General features: G+C 41.3%; 2 protein-coding genes across 4 annotated transcripts in view; both read left to right on the forward strand.

The window, feature by feature from the left end:
• Positions 1–7,185, forward strand: part of qars1 (glutaminyl-tRNA synthetase 1) — a 16,865-nt gene extending 9,680 nt beyond the window's left edge. For both annotated transcript variants that reach the window (XM_084366619.1, XM_084366620.1), the window contains 21 exons: positions 332–441; positions 532–607; positions 705–769; positions 894–947; positions 1,075–1,132; positions 1,232–1,306; positions 1,424–1,509; positions 1,616–1,702; positions 1,792–1,891; positions 1,977–2,055; positions 2,146–2,385; positions 2,474–2,566; positions 2,687–2,824; positions 4,332–4,419; positions 4,528–4,674; positions 4,793–4,894; positions 5,006–5,098; positions 6,048–6,175; positions 6,253–6,319; positions 6,411–6,536; positions 6,636–7,185. In XM_084366619.1, the coding sequence (XP_084222745.1) occupies positions 332–441; positions 532–607; positions 705–769; positions 894–947; positions 1,075–1,132; positions 1,232–1,306; positions 1,424–1,509; positions 1,616–1,702; positions 1,792–1,891; positions 1,977–2,055; positions 2,146–2,385; positions 2,474–2,566; positions 2,687–2,824; positions 4,332–4,419; positions 4,528–4,674; positions 4,793–4,894; positions 5,006–5,098; positions 6,048–6,175; positions 6,253–6,319; positions 6,411–6,536; positions 6,636–6,686 (2,063 nt within the window). In that variant the 3' untranslated portion in view covers positions 6,687–7,185. The remainder of the gene's footprint in view (positions 1–331; positions 442–531; positions 608–704; positions 770–893; positions 948–1,074; positions 1,133–1,231; positions 1,307–1,423; positions 1,510–1,615; positions 1,703–1,791; positions 1,892–1,976; positions 2,056–2,145; positions 2,386–2,473; positions 2,567–2,686; positions 2,825–4,331; positions 4,420–4,527; positions 4,675–4,792; positions 4,895–5,005; positions 5,099–6,047; positions 6,176–6,252; positions 6,320–6,410; positions 6,537–6,635) is intronic.
• A 1,207-nt stretch (positions 7,186–8,392) lies between these two features.
• Positions 8,393–16,555, forward strand: LOC311265653 (transcriptional regulator QRICH1-like). Of its 2 annotated transcripts, none has more exons than XM_084367542.1 (12): positions 8,393–8,623; positions 9,293–9,583; positions 9,670–9,765; positions 10,777–10,917; positions 11,006–11,797; positions 11,885–12,062; positions 12,193–12,347; positions 12,449–12,563; positions 13,837–13,945; positions 14,174–14,322; positions 14,416–14,506; positions 16,332–16,555. In XM_084367542.1, the coding sequence occupies exons 2-12, from the start codon at positions 9,329–9,331 to the stop codon at positions 16,516–16,518; spliced, it is 2,268 nt and encodes a 755-aa protein (XP_084223668.1). In that variant the 5' UTR covers positions 8,393–8,623; positions 9,293–9,328; the 3' UTR covers positions 16,519–16,555. The 2 variants fall into 2 exon arrangements, with proteins under 2 accessions (XP_084223668.1, XP_084223669.1); XM_084367543.1 differs by having other exon boundaries at positions 11,006–11,782.
• Positions 16,556–16,989: the final 434 nt, after the last annotated feature.

Consider the following 16,989-nt stretch of genomic DNA (forward strand, 5'->3'; position numbering starts at 1 on the left):
AATGTGCGCAATAAAAAAGGCGTATCTCTGGTTACGCTGCATGGATTTTTGCATTTTTGCATGGACAACGCTAAAATGATAGACTACCTTTCAAAACCTGGCACCTACATTACCCACAACCCAACGGTCACTGAGTGACACTGAGTGATTACACGCAGCGTCCTCTGGAGCCATTTCTGCAAAGTATGAAGAAAGAGGCATTGAAAGCAAAAATGAAAGCAGAAGAAATCCGTGCCCGTCTGATTATAGGGACTAATGATTGTGAGGTTGATGTGTCTTCCAGCTCCATTAATGTCTAATCCCTCTTCTTTTTTTGTTCTTTTTTTTGCAGCTGCTCTCGACTTTGTAAAGAGTCATCCTCAGGACCCCATCAACCAGAAGGAATTTGAAGAAGCGTGTGGAGTTGGCGTAGTCATAACACCGGAGCGCATTGAAGAAGTTGTAAGTGCCCTTAAATTCCCTGGAAGTGTGTTTATTGTTCACAAGCTTTACTGGGTGTGCGGTGTTCAGTGACGGTGGAATGTCGTGCAGGTGGAGATTGTGGTCAAGAAGCACAAGGAACAGCTGTTAAAGGAGAGATACCACTTCAACATGGGACTGCTAATGGGTATGATCTCACACTTGAGTAGTTAAATATTGTTGAAACTGTTCAAGCTTAACAGACGGACAGAACGTCTCACTGGGCTTTTTTGTGTCTGTTGCAGGAGAGGCACGCTCTGCCCTGAAATGGGCCGATGGAAAGGTCATCAAAAATGAAGTGGACCTGCAGGTGTGTTTTTAAAAACGCTTTAAGTGTTAGAAGTAGCACATCTGTCATTGTGATTGAATATTTGCTATTTGAGGTTGTTAGATTCTTCCAACTGTATAAATCAACTAACTCTGGGATTTTACAGGTCCTCCACCTCCTAGGACCGAAGACAGAGGCTGACCTGGAAAAGAAAGCTAAGGTAACAAATGGAACATCAATTTAAGGAATAGTTCGTCATTTTTGGAAATGCTCCTTAAATCACAACTTATACCCCTTCCACCCTGAATGTTTTGATTTCATCTGGTTAATATGTAATTATTTTGCAGAAAGTTAAAGTCGTGGAGAATGAAAAAAAGGTGAAGAAAGAGGAGGCGGCAGTGAACGGTAAGCAGCAGGCCAAGTGGACAGCAGACAGAATTGAGTTTAATGGTTAAAGTTTGTGTTTTGTTTTGTTTTTATAAACTATGGTTGTTGGTTGTTAAGGTGACGTGATGGCTGGGGAGGGAAAGTCACTAATGGAGCAGCTCAGAGGAGAAGCACTGAAGTTCCATAAACCAGGTGAGAGAGAACTACCTGAACTGCTCGTTGCTCTTTTTTCTTTCCAAGGCCATGAAGAGCAATTTAACGGATTAACTTATGAGTATGTTGTTCTTTCATTCTTTCTCTACAATACAGGAGAAAACTATAAAACTGAGGGCTATGTGGTCACACCTAAAACAATGGAACTGCTGAAAAAGCACATGGAGATCACTGGTGGACAGGTATAATCTTTATGCGTTTCACTTGAACTTTTGGAGAAGAAGCACGTTAACTTAAAAATGATTATGTATAAGGATTTCTCTCCTTTCCTTTTACAAATTCCTTTAGATTCGTACGCGATTTCCTCCTGAGCCCAACGGTATCCTTCACATTGGACATGCCAAAGCTATCAACTTCAATTTTGGTTATGCAAAGGTATGTCTCTTTCTGTCCTCATCACCACCACATTAGCTGTTTAATTCTGTCTGCAGCTGTTTTCTGTAAAATCTTGTCTCTTCCTGTAGGCAAACAACGGAATTTGTTTCTTGAGATATGATGACACAAATCCAGAGAAGGAGGAGGAAAAATACTTCACTGCTATCAAGGACATGGTGGAGTGGCTTGGTGGGTTGGATTTTTTTATTTTTGATCTGATGAAAGCTGACATTCATGAAGATGAGTTTCTTATCGAGATTACTGTATTACACAGGCTACAAACCTTATGATGTCACGCATGCATCAGACAACTTTCAGCAACTGTACGAGCTCGCTGTGGATCTTGTTCGCAGGTGAGTCTAGGATTTAAACATTTTTTTAAAAACATTTGTAAACCTGCTCAAAGCCAAAGATGTCTGAGTCCTTTTTTTGTCTTCATTCAGGGGTCATGCATATGTGTGCCACCAGAAGGGGGAGGAACTGAAGGGCCATAACGCTCCTCCGTCGCCCTGGAGAGACCGACCCATCGAGGAGTCCCTGGTGTTGTTCGAGAGGATGAAGAAGGGCCTGTTCGCTGAGGGAGAGGCTACGCTCAGGATGAAGATGGTGATGGAGGACGGGAAAATGGATCCTGTGGCGTACCGAATCAAATACACGGCGCATCATCGGACAGGAGATGAATGGTATGAAACCCTAAACTTTAAAAAATATGTATGTATCGTTCTCACATCAATCTGTGTTTAAAACCCTTTTTCTTGTGTTTCTGTGCAGGTGCATCTACCCCACTTATGACTACACCCACTGTTTGTGTGACTCTATTGAAAATATCACACACTCACTCTGTACCAAAGAGTTCCAGGCCAGGTACACATGAATTATTTGGCGATCTGTTGTAGTTCAACTGCATCACAATCTTTTCAGTAGACATGCAAATGCTTTGTTGATATTCACCTTCACCATTGGTTCATTTTGTTTTTGTGACAGGCGTTCATCATATTTCTGGCTGTGTAACGCTCTGGATGTGTACTGCCCTGTTCAGTGGGAATACGGTCGCCTAAACCTCACCTACACTGTTGTGTCCAAGAGGAAAATCATTAAGCTGGTAGAGACCGGCGTTGTCAGGTAAAATTCAATGTCTTTTGCCATTTGTTTACAGATTCATTTTGACTATTTATATTTCATCACATAACAAAATGGTCTGCCTTGTAATGAATTTAAATAATGGGCTATAAAAGTGCTGGATGGATGGAAAGCATTTGTTCACTCAGAAAACTCAAGGTTAGAAGCAATAGGTGAAGGACCGACTTCTAAATTGTTTGATTGGGTGTTAATCAAATGTTAAAGATCCATATTTGTCAATGTGGTTTTCTGCTTTTATTTATGTCCACAAAGTCAGTGGCGAGCTGTTGACTCTGTTTTTAGTGCCTCACCTTCCTGGTTGCATGTTATAATGGATAAAAATTGGAAGGATCTGAGATCAATATTGGCCGACAACCTGAGTTTAGGTGTCAGAAGAGAAAGATTTGGGTCCATGCGTCCCTACCTACTACCCTGTTTTTCATAATGTGTTATTATTCTTTTTATTTTATAATTTTACTTTTTCACTAAAGCCTGTTTCAGACATGCCACTCTTTTTTTTGTGATCAACGTTTCAGACATGCAACTCTACGTAAATGTCAGGCCAATTTCTATTTTGTTCTCAGGACTGAATAAGCTTCCAAACCACTTTTCTATTGAAGTCATAATTAGGGCTGTCTGAATATATCGGTATTAACGATACACATGATATTTAACAATTAAATATTGATATCATGCTAATGATACACATACTTTGTAACAGTAGGTGGTGGTAATTTTAAATTTAATGTGTAATTGGTCTTTTTGTAAGCTTTTATACAATTATGGTTACAAACTCTCTCTCCACCTCCCTACACTTAGTTATTAATTTACAAAAAAGAGACAAGACACACAGTAAATAAAGTTAAAGATGAATTTGACCCTAGTCACATTTGTAATGTTTAGTAGGTCAGACCTAGCGACATGTACGCAACTCTTTTAACTCTGAATAAACAGCGTGCATTCTTCAGAGCTAAAAGGAAAAAGCATCACAACATCATATTTATATCGTCTGAGGCAACTGAATCAGAAGTGAATAAACCACTGAATGGATGTAATTCATACAAAATAGTGAGCACCTTTCGGGTCACAGTCGAAATTTCTATATGGGCAACTTCCACCACTAAAAATAGAATATGCTAAAAGGGCAACCCACTGTAATTATAAAAATATTTTAGTAATATTGCACAGACACACGGCTCTTACATTAAATGCTCTGTAATTTCAGCTAAGGCTGTAAGTAAAATGTATGTAGAAGTACATTTGAAGGACAAAAAGAAGTCACTTTAAAAGCTCGTTGCCTTGAGCAATGTCATCTTTTCAATATTTGAAGAAGGGCTTAAGTCCTCGAGTGTGTTTAAAGGTTTTACCACGTATTGTGACAACAATTCAGATCTCTTGCAGCAGACTTAAAGATCAGTGAAACCAGATGTACTTCTCTCTGTGGTTTGGTAAAATGTTTGCATGCTGCACAGATTCAGTTAACTGTAGAATATATCATTTCTAATTGCAGAGACTGGGATGATCCCAGACTCTTCACTCTGACTGCGCTGAGGAGAAGAGGTTTCCCACCAGAGGCGATAAACAACTTCTGTGCACGGGTAGGCTGAATGGATGGATGGATGAATGGCTGGACGGAGGAACTAGTGATTACGTGTGCAGTGCAAGGACGGTGCTGTTGTGTAATAATATGTTACATCTGCTGGCAGGTGGGAGTCACAGTTTCCCAGACAACGACAGAGCCCCACCTCCTGGAGTCGTGTGTGCGGGACGTGCTGAACGACTCGGCACCCAGAGCCATGGCTGTGCTGGAACCGCTCAAAGTCACCATAACTAACCTTCCTGAGAACTCAAAGGTTCTGCACACGTCTTAGAAATGCACAGACGTTACACATTAAACTGCTCCGTGAGGACTCGTAATATCCTGTGTATTGTATGCTAAATCTTCCTGCTGTCGACCTCTTCTGTCTTCAGTCAGATGTACGAGTGCCAGACTTCCCTGCCAACGAGTCCAAAGGCAGCCATGTGGTTCCATTTACACGCACAATCTTCATCGAACAGAGCGACTTCAGAGAGGTTAGAGAGAAAGAAAACCTAATATAATGACCCTCACAGTATAAGCGGCAGACTTCTTCGCGCAATTTTTTGATTGTGGAAAGAAGATGATAGACTCCTCTCCTTTTGCAGGTGATGGAGAAGGGCTACAAGCGTCTGACCCCAGAACAGCCTGTAGGTCTGAGGCATGCTGGGTATGTCATCTCTGTCCAGAAGGTCATCAAGGTAAGACTCCAGGCTTTTCAAAGAGATTTTATTGGGATTTTATTGGGCACCTATTTCCGCTCTTCCTGCTGCTTCCTGCTGTTTTCAAATTCCCTGATCCTACCTACACTTTGAAAATGTCAAGTTGCCCTCACACTAACAGTACAAACAAAAACAGGCAGCAGTTGCCTTTCCGTTTGCAATGATTCAGCAATGTTAATGCCAGAGCTCACCTCCCCACGTGCAAAACAGGTTTCCCTCGACATTAGTTTGAAGGCGCTGCATCCTGGGTTTAGCGCTGCTCAAGATGATTGTGATTGGTTTAAAGAAATACAGTACAGTACACACAAGCCAGATAATTTTTTCCCCTATACCAGAATGATTATAAGGTGCAGCCAGACCTTTCTCCAGAGATGGTGGAGATGATGAGATAGGACTGGCTCTGCAAGACTGACACGGTCAGACCAGATTTTATGGACAAAATGTGCCCTCTAGGCGTGGAGATAATTAGGCAGGACAGGAAACGGAGTGGGTTGAGTATGTGTGAAATGCAGGCGCTGACATGGCTAGCAGGGTAACAACTGCAAGTAGTGTCCTTCCTTCCCTGCTGTCTGTATTTTGGCATGCAGTAATAATTCTTTAAAGAAGGTCAATCTCACCGCCTCTCTCAAAGTGGCTGAACACGTGAGTCTTTATGTGTCAACAGTCAATTTTGGGATCCATGTTTGCCATGTGGAAATGGGTGAGCGCCACATTGGGTAAAAGGGCTATTTAATTTCAGTGCGAGTAATGTTTGACAGTTTCTCCAGAGCTTATTACACGGACGTGATATTACATTTTCTTGGCAGTGTTTGCTTCCCTCTGTGGGTGTCTTACCTTCCGTGTACCCATTTTGTAAAGTTTCGTTTTCATGTACCATCTGGTCCATGTTCTCGCAGCATGTCCTGCTGACTTCCACTTTGTTTCTCAGGACGCTCAGGGTAAAGTGGTGGAACTGGAGGTGACCTGCAGCAGCTCTGAGACCGCAGAGAAACCAAAGGCCTTCATCCACTGGGTCAGCCAGCCACTCGTGTGCGAAGTGCGCCTTTATGAAAGACTGTAAGTTGCAAAAATCACTCGCTGTCATTCACAAATAATACTCCATTCACTCGCTTAATGAAAACTTTCCTTTGTAGATTCCTGCACAAACATCCAGAGGATACATCTGAAGTGCCCAATGGCTTCCTGAGTGACATCAATCCTGTGAGTACCTCTTCATTCCTGTGACAGAGTGCCTGTTTGGATTAACTGAGAAGTGTTTGTTTCTGATTATTTCTTCTTTTTGGCGTTGTAGCATTCCCTGCAGACGATCAGCGGTGCCTTAGTGGATATCTCAGTCAAGGGAGCAAAGGCTTTGGATAAATTCCAGTTTGAGAGAGTTGGCTACTTCTCCCTGGACCCCGACAGCACTGCAGATAAGGTACAACTATGAAACAATTGATTATTATATCACAAATGCGTCTTGAGGAAAGCCTTCTATTTTGGTGAAGAAGTAACTTTAATGTTTCTTTCACTGCAGCTCATCTTCAACAGAACGGTCACCCTTAAAGAAGACCCAGGGAAGATCTGATTGACCAAAATCAAGCCGCACGTCCTGCTTCCCATGAGCCCACAGATACATGTCCAGATTGTTTGCATCACTTTGTGTAACATCAGAGACCGCGCAGAGTGCTTTGACTGAGACTGACTCAAATCAGATACTGTAAGAAATACACGTCCACATTCAGAAGAGAATTGTGGCCGACAGAATTGCTGCAGTATCGCTTGGTCCGTCACTGTCAGAGTGATTATTTTTCTATATCTGCTGCAAAAATAATTAACCTGCAGTGTTTCCTCTTTGTTGAATGTATGCAACTTTGATCAATTTGAAAAGGGGCTACTGTAAGTTAATTTAATATTGTCTCTAAACAGGTGTTACACTGAGGAGATGCTCTCAAATGCCATACATGACTTTCTTACAAAGGTGGCGAGTCACTGCCAAACCACCATGTGTTTTTTTTTAAGACTCAGAGGGGTTCATGTGTGTCTTTTTGACGGGAGAGAAGAATAAATAATAATTTGAAAAAACCTGCAATGTCTCTGAGTTAATATTCTTTAGTTTTTTAAAAAGCTTTTGTTTTATTGAAGCAACACTATGTAACTTTTAAAGAGATTCTGGAAAAGATATTTGACACTTACCCAACGTTAGCTGGGAAATGAAAAGTCTAACAAGTTTTAGGCAAAAGTAGGCGCTTGCGACAGTAATGTTACCTCTAAGATTGATTAAAGTAGCACTTTGTAGTTTTGGAGAAGAAATTCAAAGTCAGAATTTTAATATTATAATAAAACAATATATCGGGGGTAATAATACAAACTCAGAAATATTTATTTTTTCATTAACTGAATAAACAAGCTGCTCTCAGAGGAAAATAAGATCCCCACAACACTGTTTGAAGCTAAAGAGGTGGCAGCGTCCGCCACATATAAACAAAACAGTCTGAAATGGTGTTGTTCTTTAAGGTCAGTTTGTTTATTCAGTTTATTCAGGCATAAAAAAATCAGTCAATGACAATCTTTCTCTTCATTAAAATGTATTTGCCAGAACTACATAGTGCACCTTTAATATCATGATATAAAAACAAACAAACAGATAATCCCAGGCTTATATTATGTTATATCAACATATTTCGCAGTACTAGTTTCTATGGCTGAGTCAGCAATTAGGTACATTTCTACATTAAAGAATGATATTGGACCTAACACTGCTGCAAGTCAAAAAGTTTGGCATGCATGTGTGCATAAACCACAAGTACTGAATGTAGAGGAACAGAAAAGAAAAGACATCTTAAAGGTTGCAAAATGGGGTTTACCTGACAGATATTACTCTTCAAAAGGAAAAGGTGTCTCCTCCTACATTTTTCCAATAAGCAAAATAAAGTTTAAGTGAAAACTGAGGCAGGTATTGGGTCCAAACAGAAAGCAGTGTGGGAAATACAGACCACGCTGAAGTGTAGTGCGTGGGAATTAACCCTCAACTGCCCAGAGCTCCCTGAGCACCACCCAAATATTCAGCCTATCTCTGTGGGACCACCTTAAAAGATTCAGAAGCCAGTGAACCACTAGGAGCGTCTGTCTGGCATAACAGGGTTTTAAGGTGGACTGACATCTACCTGATCTCGTCGGGTACTCAGCCTGTGCGTGTCGCCTTTAACGGACTACCCTATGAGCGTCAGTTATCGCGATACCGTGCGGCGGAAATACCGCGAGAGCACGCCAGAGTTACAAATCGCTTGCTTATTGGTCTGGAGGTACTGTTGTAAGATGGCGCCCAGCGAAATATGAGTGGTTGAGAAAAAAGACAAGCTACAGCTAGCCATCTAACAAAAATCCGGAAAAATAAAGGATAAACAAGTCACAGAGACACGTCAGTAGCACTTCGCTTCCCCGCTCGTTGGAAGAGGAGCGACGTTTCGAGGGTAGAGAAGCGGTTGTGGGCGGCTCGACCCTCGGCCCGGTTGAGGAAGAGAGGTAGCTAACGCGCCCACCAATGTTAGCCTGCTAGCTTTGGTGATAACAGAAAAAAATGTAGTCGGTGTAACGTTTCAGACAAGAGAGAGCCAACCCAGTTTCTCTTGCTTATTGTCCATGTGCCCCTTACGTAGCTAATACGTTGTTGTTTTTGTGCATGATGGCGTAATTACACTTTCCCAAACACAACTGTGCCTGGGTCTTATTTGCAAACAACACGCGGCTAGTTAGCCGTGTACCTGGCTAACCTAGCTTGTTGTGTAATCAGCTGCTAGATTGGCTGTTACAGAGACACTGTACCATGCAGGCGATCGCTACTCAATTGTTGTACAGAAGTTGTGTGTTTTCGTTATGCAGCAGCACCCGTCGCTGCTGTGAATACTGCATCGGATTTGGAAAGTGGCCGCGCTTTTGTCCCTGCTCGTACCCACTCTGCTAGAATTAACCCTTTCCTATTACCATCTGTCTGTGTTGCTACCGGACAGTGATCCGGAGTCAGTTTGTAAACAGTGTAATGTTTAAGCTGATGTCCTTTTGTCCTTTATATTATTTCACGAGCAGCCTTACTGAAATCTGCTTCATGGTCAGTCTTTGCTCATACAGATAAAGAAAGTTCATAAACCTGCAACTTATTTAAATGAATCTTACATGATTTCTGCTTTTCTTTAGATCCTCCTCCCATAGAAGAAGACACTGTCAGCAGCCATGAATAACTCCCTGGATGGTACAGGCTCCTATGAGGAGCTTGTGAGGCAGAAGGCTCGGAGCATCCCTCAACATCGCATGAAGGAGTTCCTTGAGTCCCTGGCCAGCAAGGGTCCAGATGCCCTGCAGGAGTTCAGCCAGCAAAGCGCAGATACGACGACTACCACCACCACTATGGTCTACCAACAAGAGGCTAACTGCATCTACACGGACAGCACGGAGGTGGCAGGGTCGTTGTTGGAACTGGCTTGTCCGGTAAATCAACATGCTAAATGGTGAATCTGTTCAAGAGCTCTGTCATTGAAGTGAAGCTCTCTGACAGACTCTGTCTTGTGATGCAGGTTCAAGTGCAGGTCCAGCCACAGCAGCAACAGATACAGGAGGCCACGTCTCAGCAGCAGTCTGTACAGCAGAGTACAGAGCAACAGATAGTGCAGGTTTGTACCTTGTTATTGTGTTTATCATTTAATCCTGTTGGAGGGATGCACGATAAGCCTCAGGGTCTGTAAAACCTGTATCATAGCTAATTTCAGCACAATTCGGAAAAATGACATTGCACACTATTTGTGCTAAGTCATGCTTAATATAACTTCAACCTGTAATTTATACACCAAGTATTATGACCATTTTAATGTTTATTAACCTAGATTTTCTGGGTATTTATTTCTGAGACAGGAAATAAATCGTATTGTATTAGAGCATATATTTAATTCTTAAAATAGGTTTACATACATTTTGCAATGAACCTAAATCCATCTAGCCATTTTGATAGGTTAAAAATCAATAATACAAAATAATACTAGAGGGTTGCTTGAATTACGCTATTACTATTTCAACTTTTTAACCATGCAAACAATTAAATACAGATATAATGTAATAAGTAAAAAATGAGATTTAGATTTTTACAGGAAAAAGACAAAACGAAAAATTGTAGTTACTGGAGTTTGGCTTTTCACTACATATATATCTGTATAAAGTAATACAAAAGCAGAATGCAATATTTTTTTGGTCATAGGTCAAAAATTGGTTGTGAGTTTTAAGCCATGAAAATTGCCGTAAGAGTATGTATTTCATAAGTGCATACCCATTGCTGTACCTGTAATGCAGACAACTGGACAGTCAAAAAAAACATTCTCTTCTTCATTGTTGGTGTAGTTACTGCGGTTAGCCTTTGTAGGGCAGCGTGGCATAATTAATCATCCATCTTTGCCGACTATACCTCAGCCTGACTCATCCTCAAGCGAACATAAACTAAACGTTAGACACTTATTTTGTAAAATACTAAAACATGAAATTACCTGTTATCTTGTTGGTAACAGCCATGAGAAGCATGTAATTATCAGTTATTGGTATTGGTTAAAAAAATCCATGTTGTGCATCTCCACCCTGGTCCATTTAGTCCTAGGCCCATCTAATATCTCTTTATTTCTCCATACCTCTATTTTCAGGTGCAGATTCAGGGCCAGCAGCAAGGTCAGATGCTTGGTCAGGTCCTTCAAGTGCCCTCTGGCTCCCATCAACAGCTTCAAGGTGTGACCACTGCACAGCTCATTCAGCCTGGGGAGCTCACAGAGGAGCAGCACCAACAGGTATACATGAGCACACCATCATGGCACAATTCCAAATGTTGTCACCAGTCAGAGTTTGAAGTTATCATCTCTCTCCCATCTGTTTTAGCTTCAAGCTCAGTTGGTGGCAGCTGTTGCAGGAGGTCAACAGATCCAAATCCAGACAGTGGGTGCCCTCTCTCCCACCCAGCAGCAGGACAACGCTGAGAGGAGGGTGCTGGGAACCACCGTCGCCACATCGCAGGGAGCAGGTGTCCTCCAGCCAGCAAAGAAACGCAAAGTTGACATGCCCATCACTGTGTCCTACGCCCTGCCTGGTCAGCAAGTAGCCACCGTCCTGGCTATCCCTCAGGGACAGGGCCAGCAACAGAGTTACGTGTCTCTGCGGCCAGACCTCCTAACTGTGGACAGCTCCCACCTTTACAGCGCTACAGGCACTATCACCAGTCCCACAGGGGAGACCTGGACAATCCCTGTCTACTCTGCTCCCGCTGGTTCAGGTGGACGTGAGCAGGTCACACACATCGCCATCCCCCAGGAGGCCTATGGAACAGTGCAGGTTGCTGGGACAAACACTACAACAATGACTACAATGCCAACACAAGTTACTGTTGAAAATGACAAGCTGAAAATCCCTGCCAGCCAGAGTCAGACAGCGCAGGCCGTTTCCAGCATTACGAGCTCCGGAGGAATGGGTGGCCAAGAAGAGGTGGTGCACACACTGGCTGCGAACACACTGTTCCCTGCCCAGCTGATGAATGGTAACATCCACATCCCAGTGGCAGTACAGGGCTACTCCAACGCTACACAGTCTCTTATCTGGGATCCACAACAGCAGGTGCTACACACACAAGGGCTGTCGGGGCAAGATGCACAGCAGCTCCAGGTACTAACACAAATGGTGAGCTATTTAAGACTTGATATACATATAAACATTTATTTCTTGAGTACATGATGTTAACTGTTTGGTGTGTTTGTGTCTGCGTAGGGTCAGACAGTGGTAGCAGAGGTAGATGGCCATGGTCAGCAGCAAGTGCAGGTGCAGGAGCTGCTGCTACCCGCCACTCTGAAGCCAGAGGAGGGGCTGGACGTGTGGCGGCTTTGGGCTCAGAGGAAAAACACAGAGTTAGAAAAATCTGATAAAAATAAGCTGGCCCCGATTGGCCGTAAGTACAATAATGTTTATTATAATGTGAAAACGATATTTTGTTGTTGATGCACATGTGTTTTGCCATCGTCTCGTCTCATCTCTGTTTTCATCTATCAACCCAAACCACTGATTTGTGTGTTTTTTAGGACGCCAGGCACTGCGTTTCCAGGAGGACCTGGTGTCGTGTGCAGTAGCGGAGCTCTGCATGGGTCTCTCTTTGATGACGACAGAGGCTAGGGGGCTGGAAGGGGAGTCTTATGAGGCGGATGTTCTCTATTATGTATTTCTGTGCATACAAAAGGTATGCACACTTTGAAGGCATAAGCACACTCTGCTCAGCATCTATTTAATGTGGAAATACTGGGTTTGACCGCCTTTATCTTAATCCAATTTTCTTTGCAGTATCTGTTTGACAACGGTCGTGTGGATGACGTTTTCTCGGATCAGTACTACACTCGCTTCGCTCACAGTCTGCACCAGATCTTGGATCCGTGGAGACCATCTATTCATCCGCTAGGTGTGTACGAAAAACCTGCAATGCATGTTCCTCTATAATCAACATCATGATTGTATTAACTCTCAGATATAGTGCACAGTAGTAAACACACAGACCCACCACTATTCTCAAAATCCACGATTTGTTTTGCTTTTTATTTAAAGGTCATAATTCAATTTGATTTTCTAAAAGGAACTGACGGCTATGCCATTGTTAGAATATTGCATACGAGTATTGATTTATGCCCTTGCAACTGCCATTTACATTTGCAAATTCTAACAGGGGAATTTTACAAAAACAACTTGACTTTATCCTTGGGCTTTTAGCATTGGGCAAGTTCAAATAATATTCACCAAAAATAAATATTGTGGGATTGGACAAAACAATCTGTCCTTCAGGCATTCAACACTAAACAACAAAAGATAGAAATTCAGTTTGTTACAAAGTTCGGTTTCTCAAATCTGCCCAGAGTAAACCCTCTCCCTAGACAAATCAATAAAGGATCACTGAAAAAGAAAATAAACCTAAGTTACCTTCTATGCTAGACAGCTGAACTTCTTCCTGGACACAGGATAATTGTCTGGAAGTGCCGCTGCAGGCTACCTGTATGCTAGCAGTGTTGTCTTTGAAGTGTTTTTTCTTTTTCTTTTTCTTCTTTGGAAACACGCAAGTAGGCAGGGGTTGAGAAAAAAAGAACGGGGAGAATCGCAGATCCTGCTTCTGATTTTGACTGTCGAAAGTTAATTTTGATCAATTTTTAGAATCAAAATTGTGACTATATATAATCTTGAATGATCGTGAATTACTAGTAGATAGTAATTAAAGCTAATGACTATTATTTAGTTGTTTGCATAACTGTGGTTATGAGCAAAATGTAAAATACCTAATTAAAAAAATGTATGCTTTGCTTTTAAGAGTGTGACATTTTTGAAAAAAAAAAAAATTCTGTTTGGTAGCGTATCACGATTGAAATTAAAGACCTTTTATTATTCCTGTGTTTATAAACATTACTGAATTTGGAGATGGGTTTATCAATTTAGGAGTGACAGAAGGTTCCAGTCTTTTGAGTTTTGGTGATGGGACTAATGGTTGCTTAGATTTGGATTATGGGTACTTTTTAAACAATATTCAAATAGCCAGACAGTAGCTCTCCTACTACTACTACTACTACTACAAAGATTTGTATGGCATCGCAGAATATTGTTGTGATAGCAGTTGTCATTCATTATATATTAAGTGATGATTTTATTAACATGCCATGTTTTCTTAATCTGCTCCTTACCTCGCCTACCAGGTTACGTTATCCCCAGCCATGTGACGGAGGAGATGCTGTGGGAATGTAAACAGCTGGGAGCTCATTCTCCCTCAACGCTGCTCACAACGCTAATGTTCTTCAACACCAAGTGAGTGATTGATTGATTTCTTTATTGACATGCAACAATATTGTCTGTTGTGTATCTCTGTACGTTAGAGCAAATTTAATCTAGAAAACACATCATTTCATACCACATAATGGCGAAATAAAAATGTATACTTATTCTGTATTTCCCTTCTGTCCTCACATGGTAGCCACCAGTCACCTCCCACTAGCCCAAATCAGTCAATGTATGTACTGCATATTTTATCAACAGGTATTTTCACCTGAAGACAGTGGATCAGCATCTAAAAGTGGCCTTTTCTAAGGTGCTGAGACACACCAGAAAGAGTCCCAACAACCCCAAAGACAAGAGCACCAGTATCCGATACCTAAAGTCAACGGAGAGGTTCATCGGACAGAAAGGTAAGAGTGCATCTGAATTGTGATGTGGTGTCTTGAGAGGAAACCCCATTTCTTTAAGGTTAGTTAACTTTTTGTATATTTGTCTTTATTCAGTTACAGATGACATGTACTCAGAGCAGCTGGAGGATCCAGAGAACCCGCTGCGATGCCCCATCAAGCTCTATGATTTCTACCTCTTCAAATGGTAAGTATAAAACATGACATATATGAAATTTTAACATTTGTCAGGAACGACTGGTAAAAAAAAATTGGTAGAAAAGGTGCTGCTGCTACCTGTAAATGAAACTGTTGTGTTTATGTTATTGACATGGGTTGTAGAGTACATGTTGAACTGAGTGGTTAAACTTGCAAGAACACTGTTGCCAGGCAACTGGCAAAAACATGGATGTCACAGAGGATAACTCTTGATTTTTATATTTTCATGTCTCTTTATATTTCAGAGAATGAAAGCAAATATATTCTTTGGCCTTCGCTGCCTATAAAAATGTCAGTGTCCTTCACAACTTGAGAATAGTGACACAAAGGCTACAAAGGGAAACTGGTCGGCCATGTGAGCACTATTCAAGTCTGCATGTCAAAGTGTCGTATATAAAATGCAGCCAAATACCATTTAAATGTTTATTGGACAGTATTATGATCAGCAGTTAAATGGATAGTAAACGTAACGGCAAATTGCCGCTTTTGTGTCTAGAGAGGGTTGGCCTACACTGAAAGAATAACAGCCAGATTGTAAAAACTGAATTTTCCTTCAAGGCAACTATGTTCATTCTGGCATTATATGACCATAAATTTAATATGAAAACACTCTTTCCGATTATTCTTCTCCCTGGCAGAAAAAGTATTTAAAAGTACTACAGGTTTTTTCTTAAATGGAAATGAAACTATCTCAATTTTATTCTGATCCTTCTATAAAGTGGAAAAAAAGATTGGCTGCTTCCTCATAGTTATAGTTATTTGTAACACCTGGCATTGGGTGGGATTCAGACACATTTGGATCGTAACATCAAAACAATTTTTTGTGCTGATCTTGGGTCTTAAACCCAGTTCAGACCAAAAATTCACAACAAGATGAAACTGTTTTTGATGGTTGCAGAGAAAAGTTGCAGCCATGTGAACTGGCCTGTCTCTGCTCCACTGACACCAGCTGATGGTGTAGCTGCGACTCACCTTGTCAAGTCACCAGTGGCTGGTTTTAAATGCAAGGTTTGTCATCTGTTGAATAGCCAATCAAAGCTTTGTAGCAAAGTTGGTTGATCAAGTCAGTCAGAAACAGTCGACAAAATAGCCGAATTTTGGACAGAGGAAAGAGAAAACCACCACATCGGTTTGTTTAAGGAACAGTCATGACGCAAGCCTTCAAATTTCAATTTACTGCTAAACTGATAATGTCACGACTTTCACTTTCTGCAAAGTATCGATATCCTCAATCAGCCCCCAAAATTGCATATCGTTCAGGGCCTAGTTATAAAATTATTAAAATGTTAAATAATTAAAGATCATACTTTAAAGTAAGATGTTCTTTCTTTGGTACTGCTGATGTTCTGGTAGTCTAGGATAGGAAAAATTCAACCTTTTCCTTTTTCGGTTATTGACTGAGAAATTTGTGTGAAATAATTTTTGTTTCTTATAATGTATTATGTCAACCAAAATAAAAATGATAATTCCTTCATTCAAAAGACACGGCAGTGTGAACAGAAGAACAGAGAGTCTTTGTAATGGAAATGATACAGCATCTTGTCAAAGTGGTGCAAATTGGCAGAATTTCTAAAAGTAACAGCAAGTTTTAACTTGTCTTGTTGGGAATCTTTGATCTGAACTGGACTTTACACCTGAGGAAAGAAGCTGCTCTGTAGACTATTTGTATTACACGGCAACTTTTTTTTTGTGGTTTCCACAGGCTGCTCCAAGGCTCTTTTTTAGCTGCTTTAATAACATTACAGTTTGCAGAGACAAGCTAAAACTGTAATATTGATATCCTGCAAATGTGCTCACACTGTGTTCTGTTTCAGTCCGCAGAGCGCTAAAGGTCGCAATGACACCTTCTACCTGACTCCAGAGCCCGTGGTGGCTCCCAACAGCCCCATCTGGTACTCAACCCAACCAATCCCAAAAGAACAGCTGGAACAGATGCTCGCCCGCATCCTCGTCATCCGCGAAATCCAGGAAGCCATTAACATGTCGGAGAGCGTGCACTAGTGGGACCGGAGGAGAACAATAAATGGACTAGACTCTTCCTCTTTCTCTTCACCCAGCCTTTTGATTGCTCATTATCAGTAGTTTTCTATTCTCTCACACCCTCTTGTGGTCTTTAAGGGTGGCATGTATATGTTTATATTCATTATGTGTCAGCATATCTTACACACAAAGACTGTACATACACATACAGCCAGTACAGATGATAATTTGTCTTATTGAGGCAATCCGTCAACCTTACCATCTGTTCCTTTCTTTGTTTTGTTTTTTGGCCAAAGGATGTAGTGTCTAATCATTTTATTGGACCTGAACTCTAATTTAAATGTTATTTTAACTGTTGGTTTTCCTCACCAATAGTCTGGAACAATTGTTAAATTTCTTTCCCACTTTTGTTTTAATCTGTAATATATTTCATATATATTTTCACTGGGGTTGGCCTGCGCTATGCTGCTTTTCATAGACATCCCTCTTCGT

This window comes from Pagrus pagrus, assembly GCF_965226575.1.
Source record: "Pagrus pagrus genome assembly, chromosome: 11".
NCBI lineage: Eukaryota > Metazoa > Chordata > Actinopteri > Spariformes > Sparidae > Pagrus > Pagrus pagrus.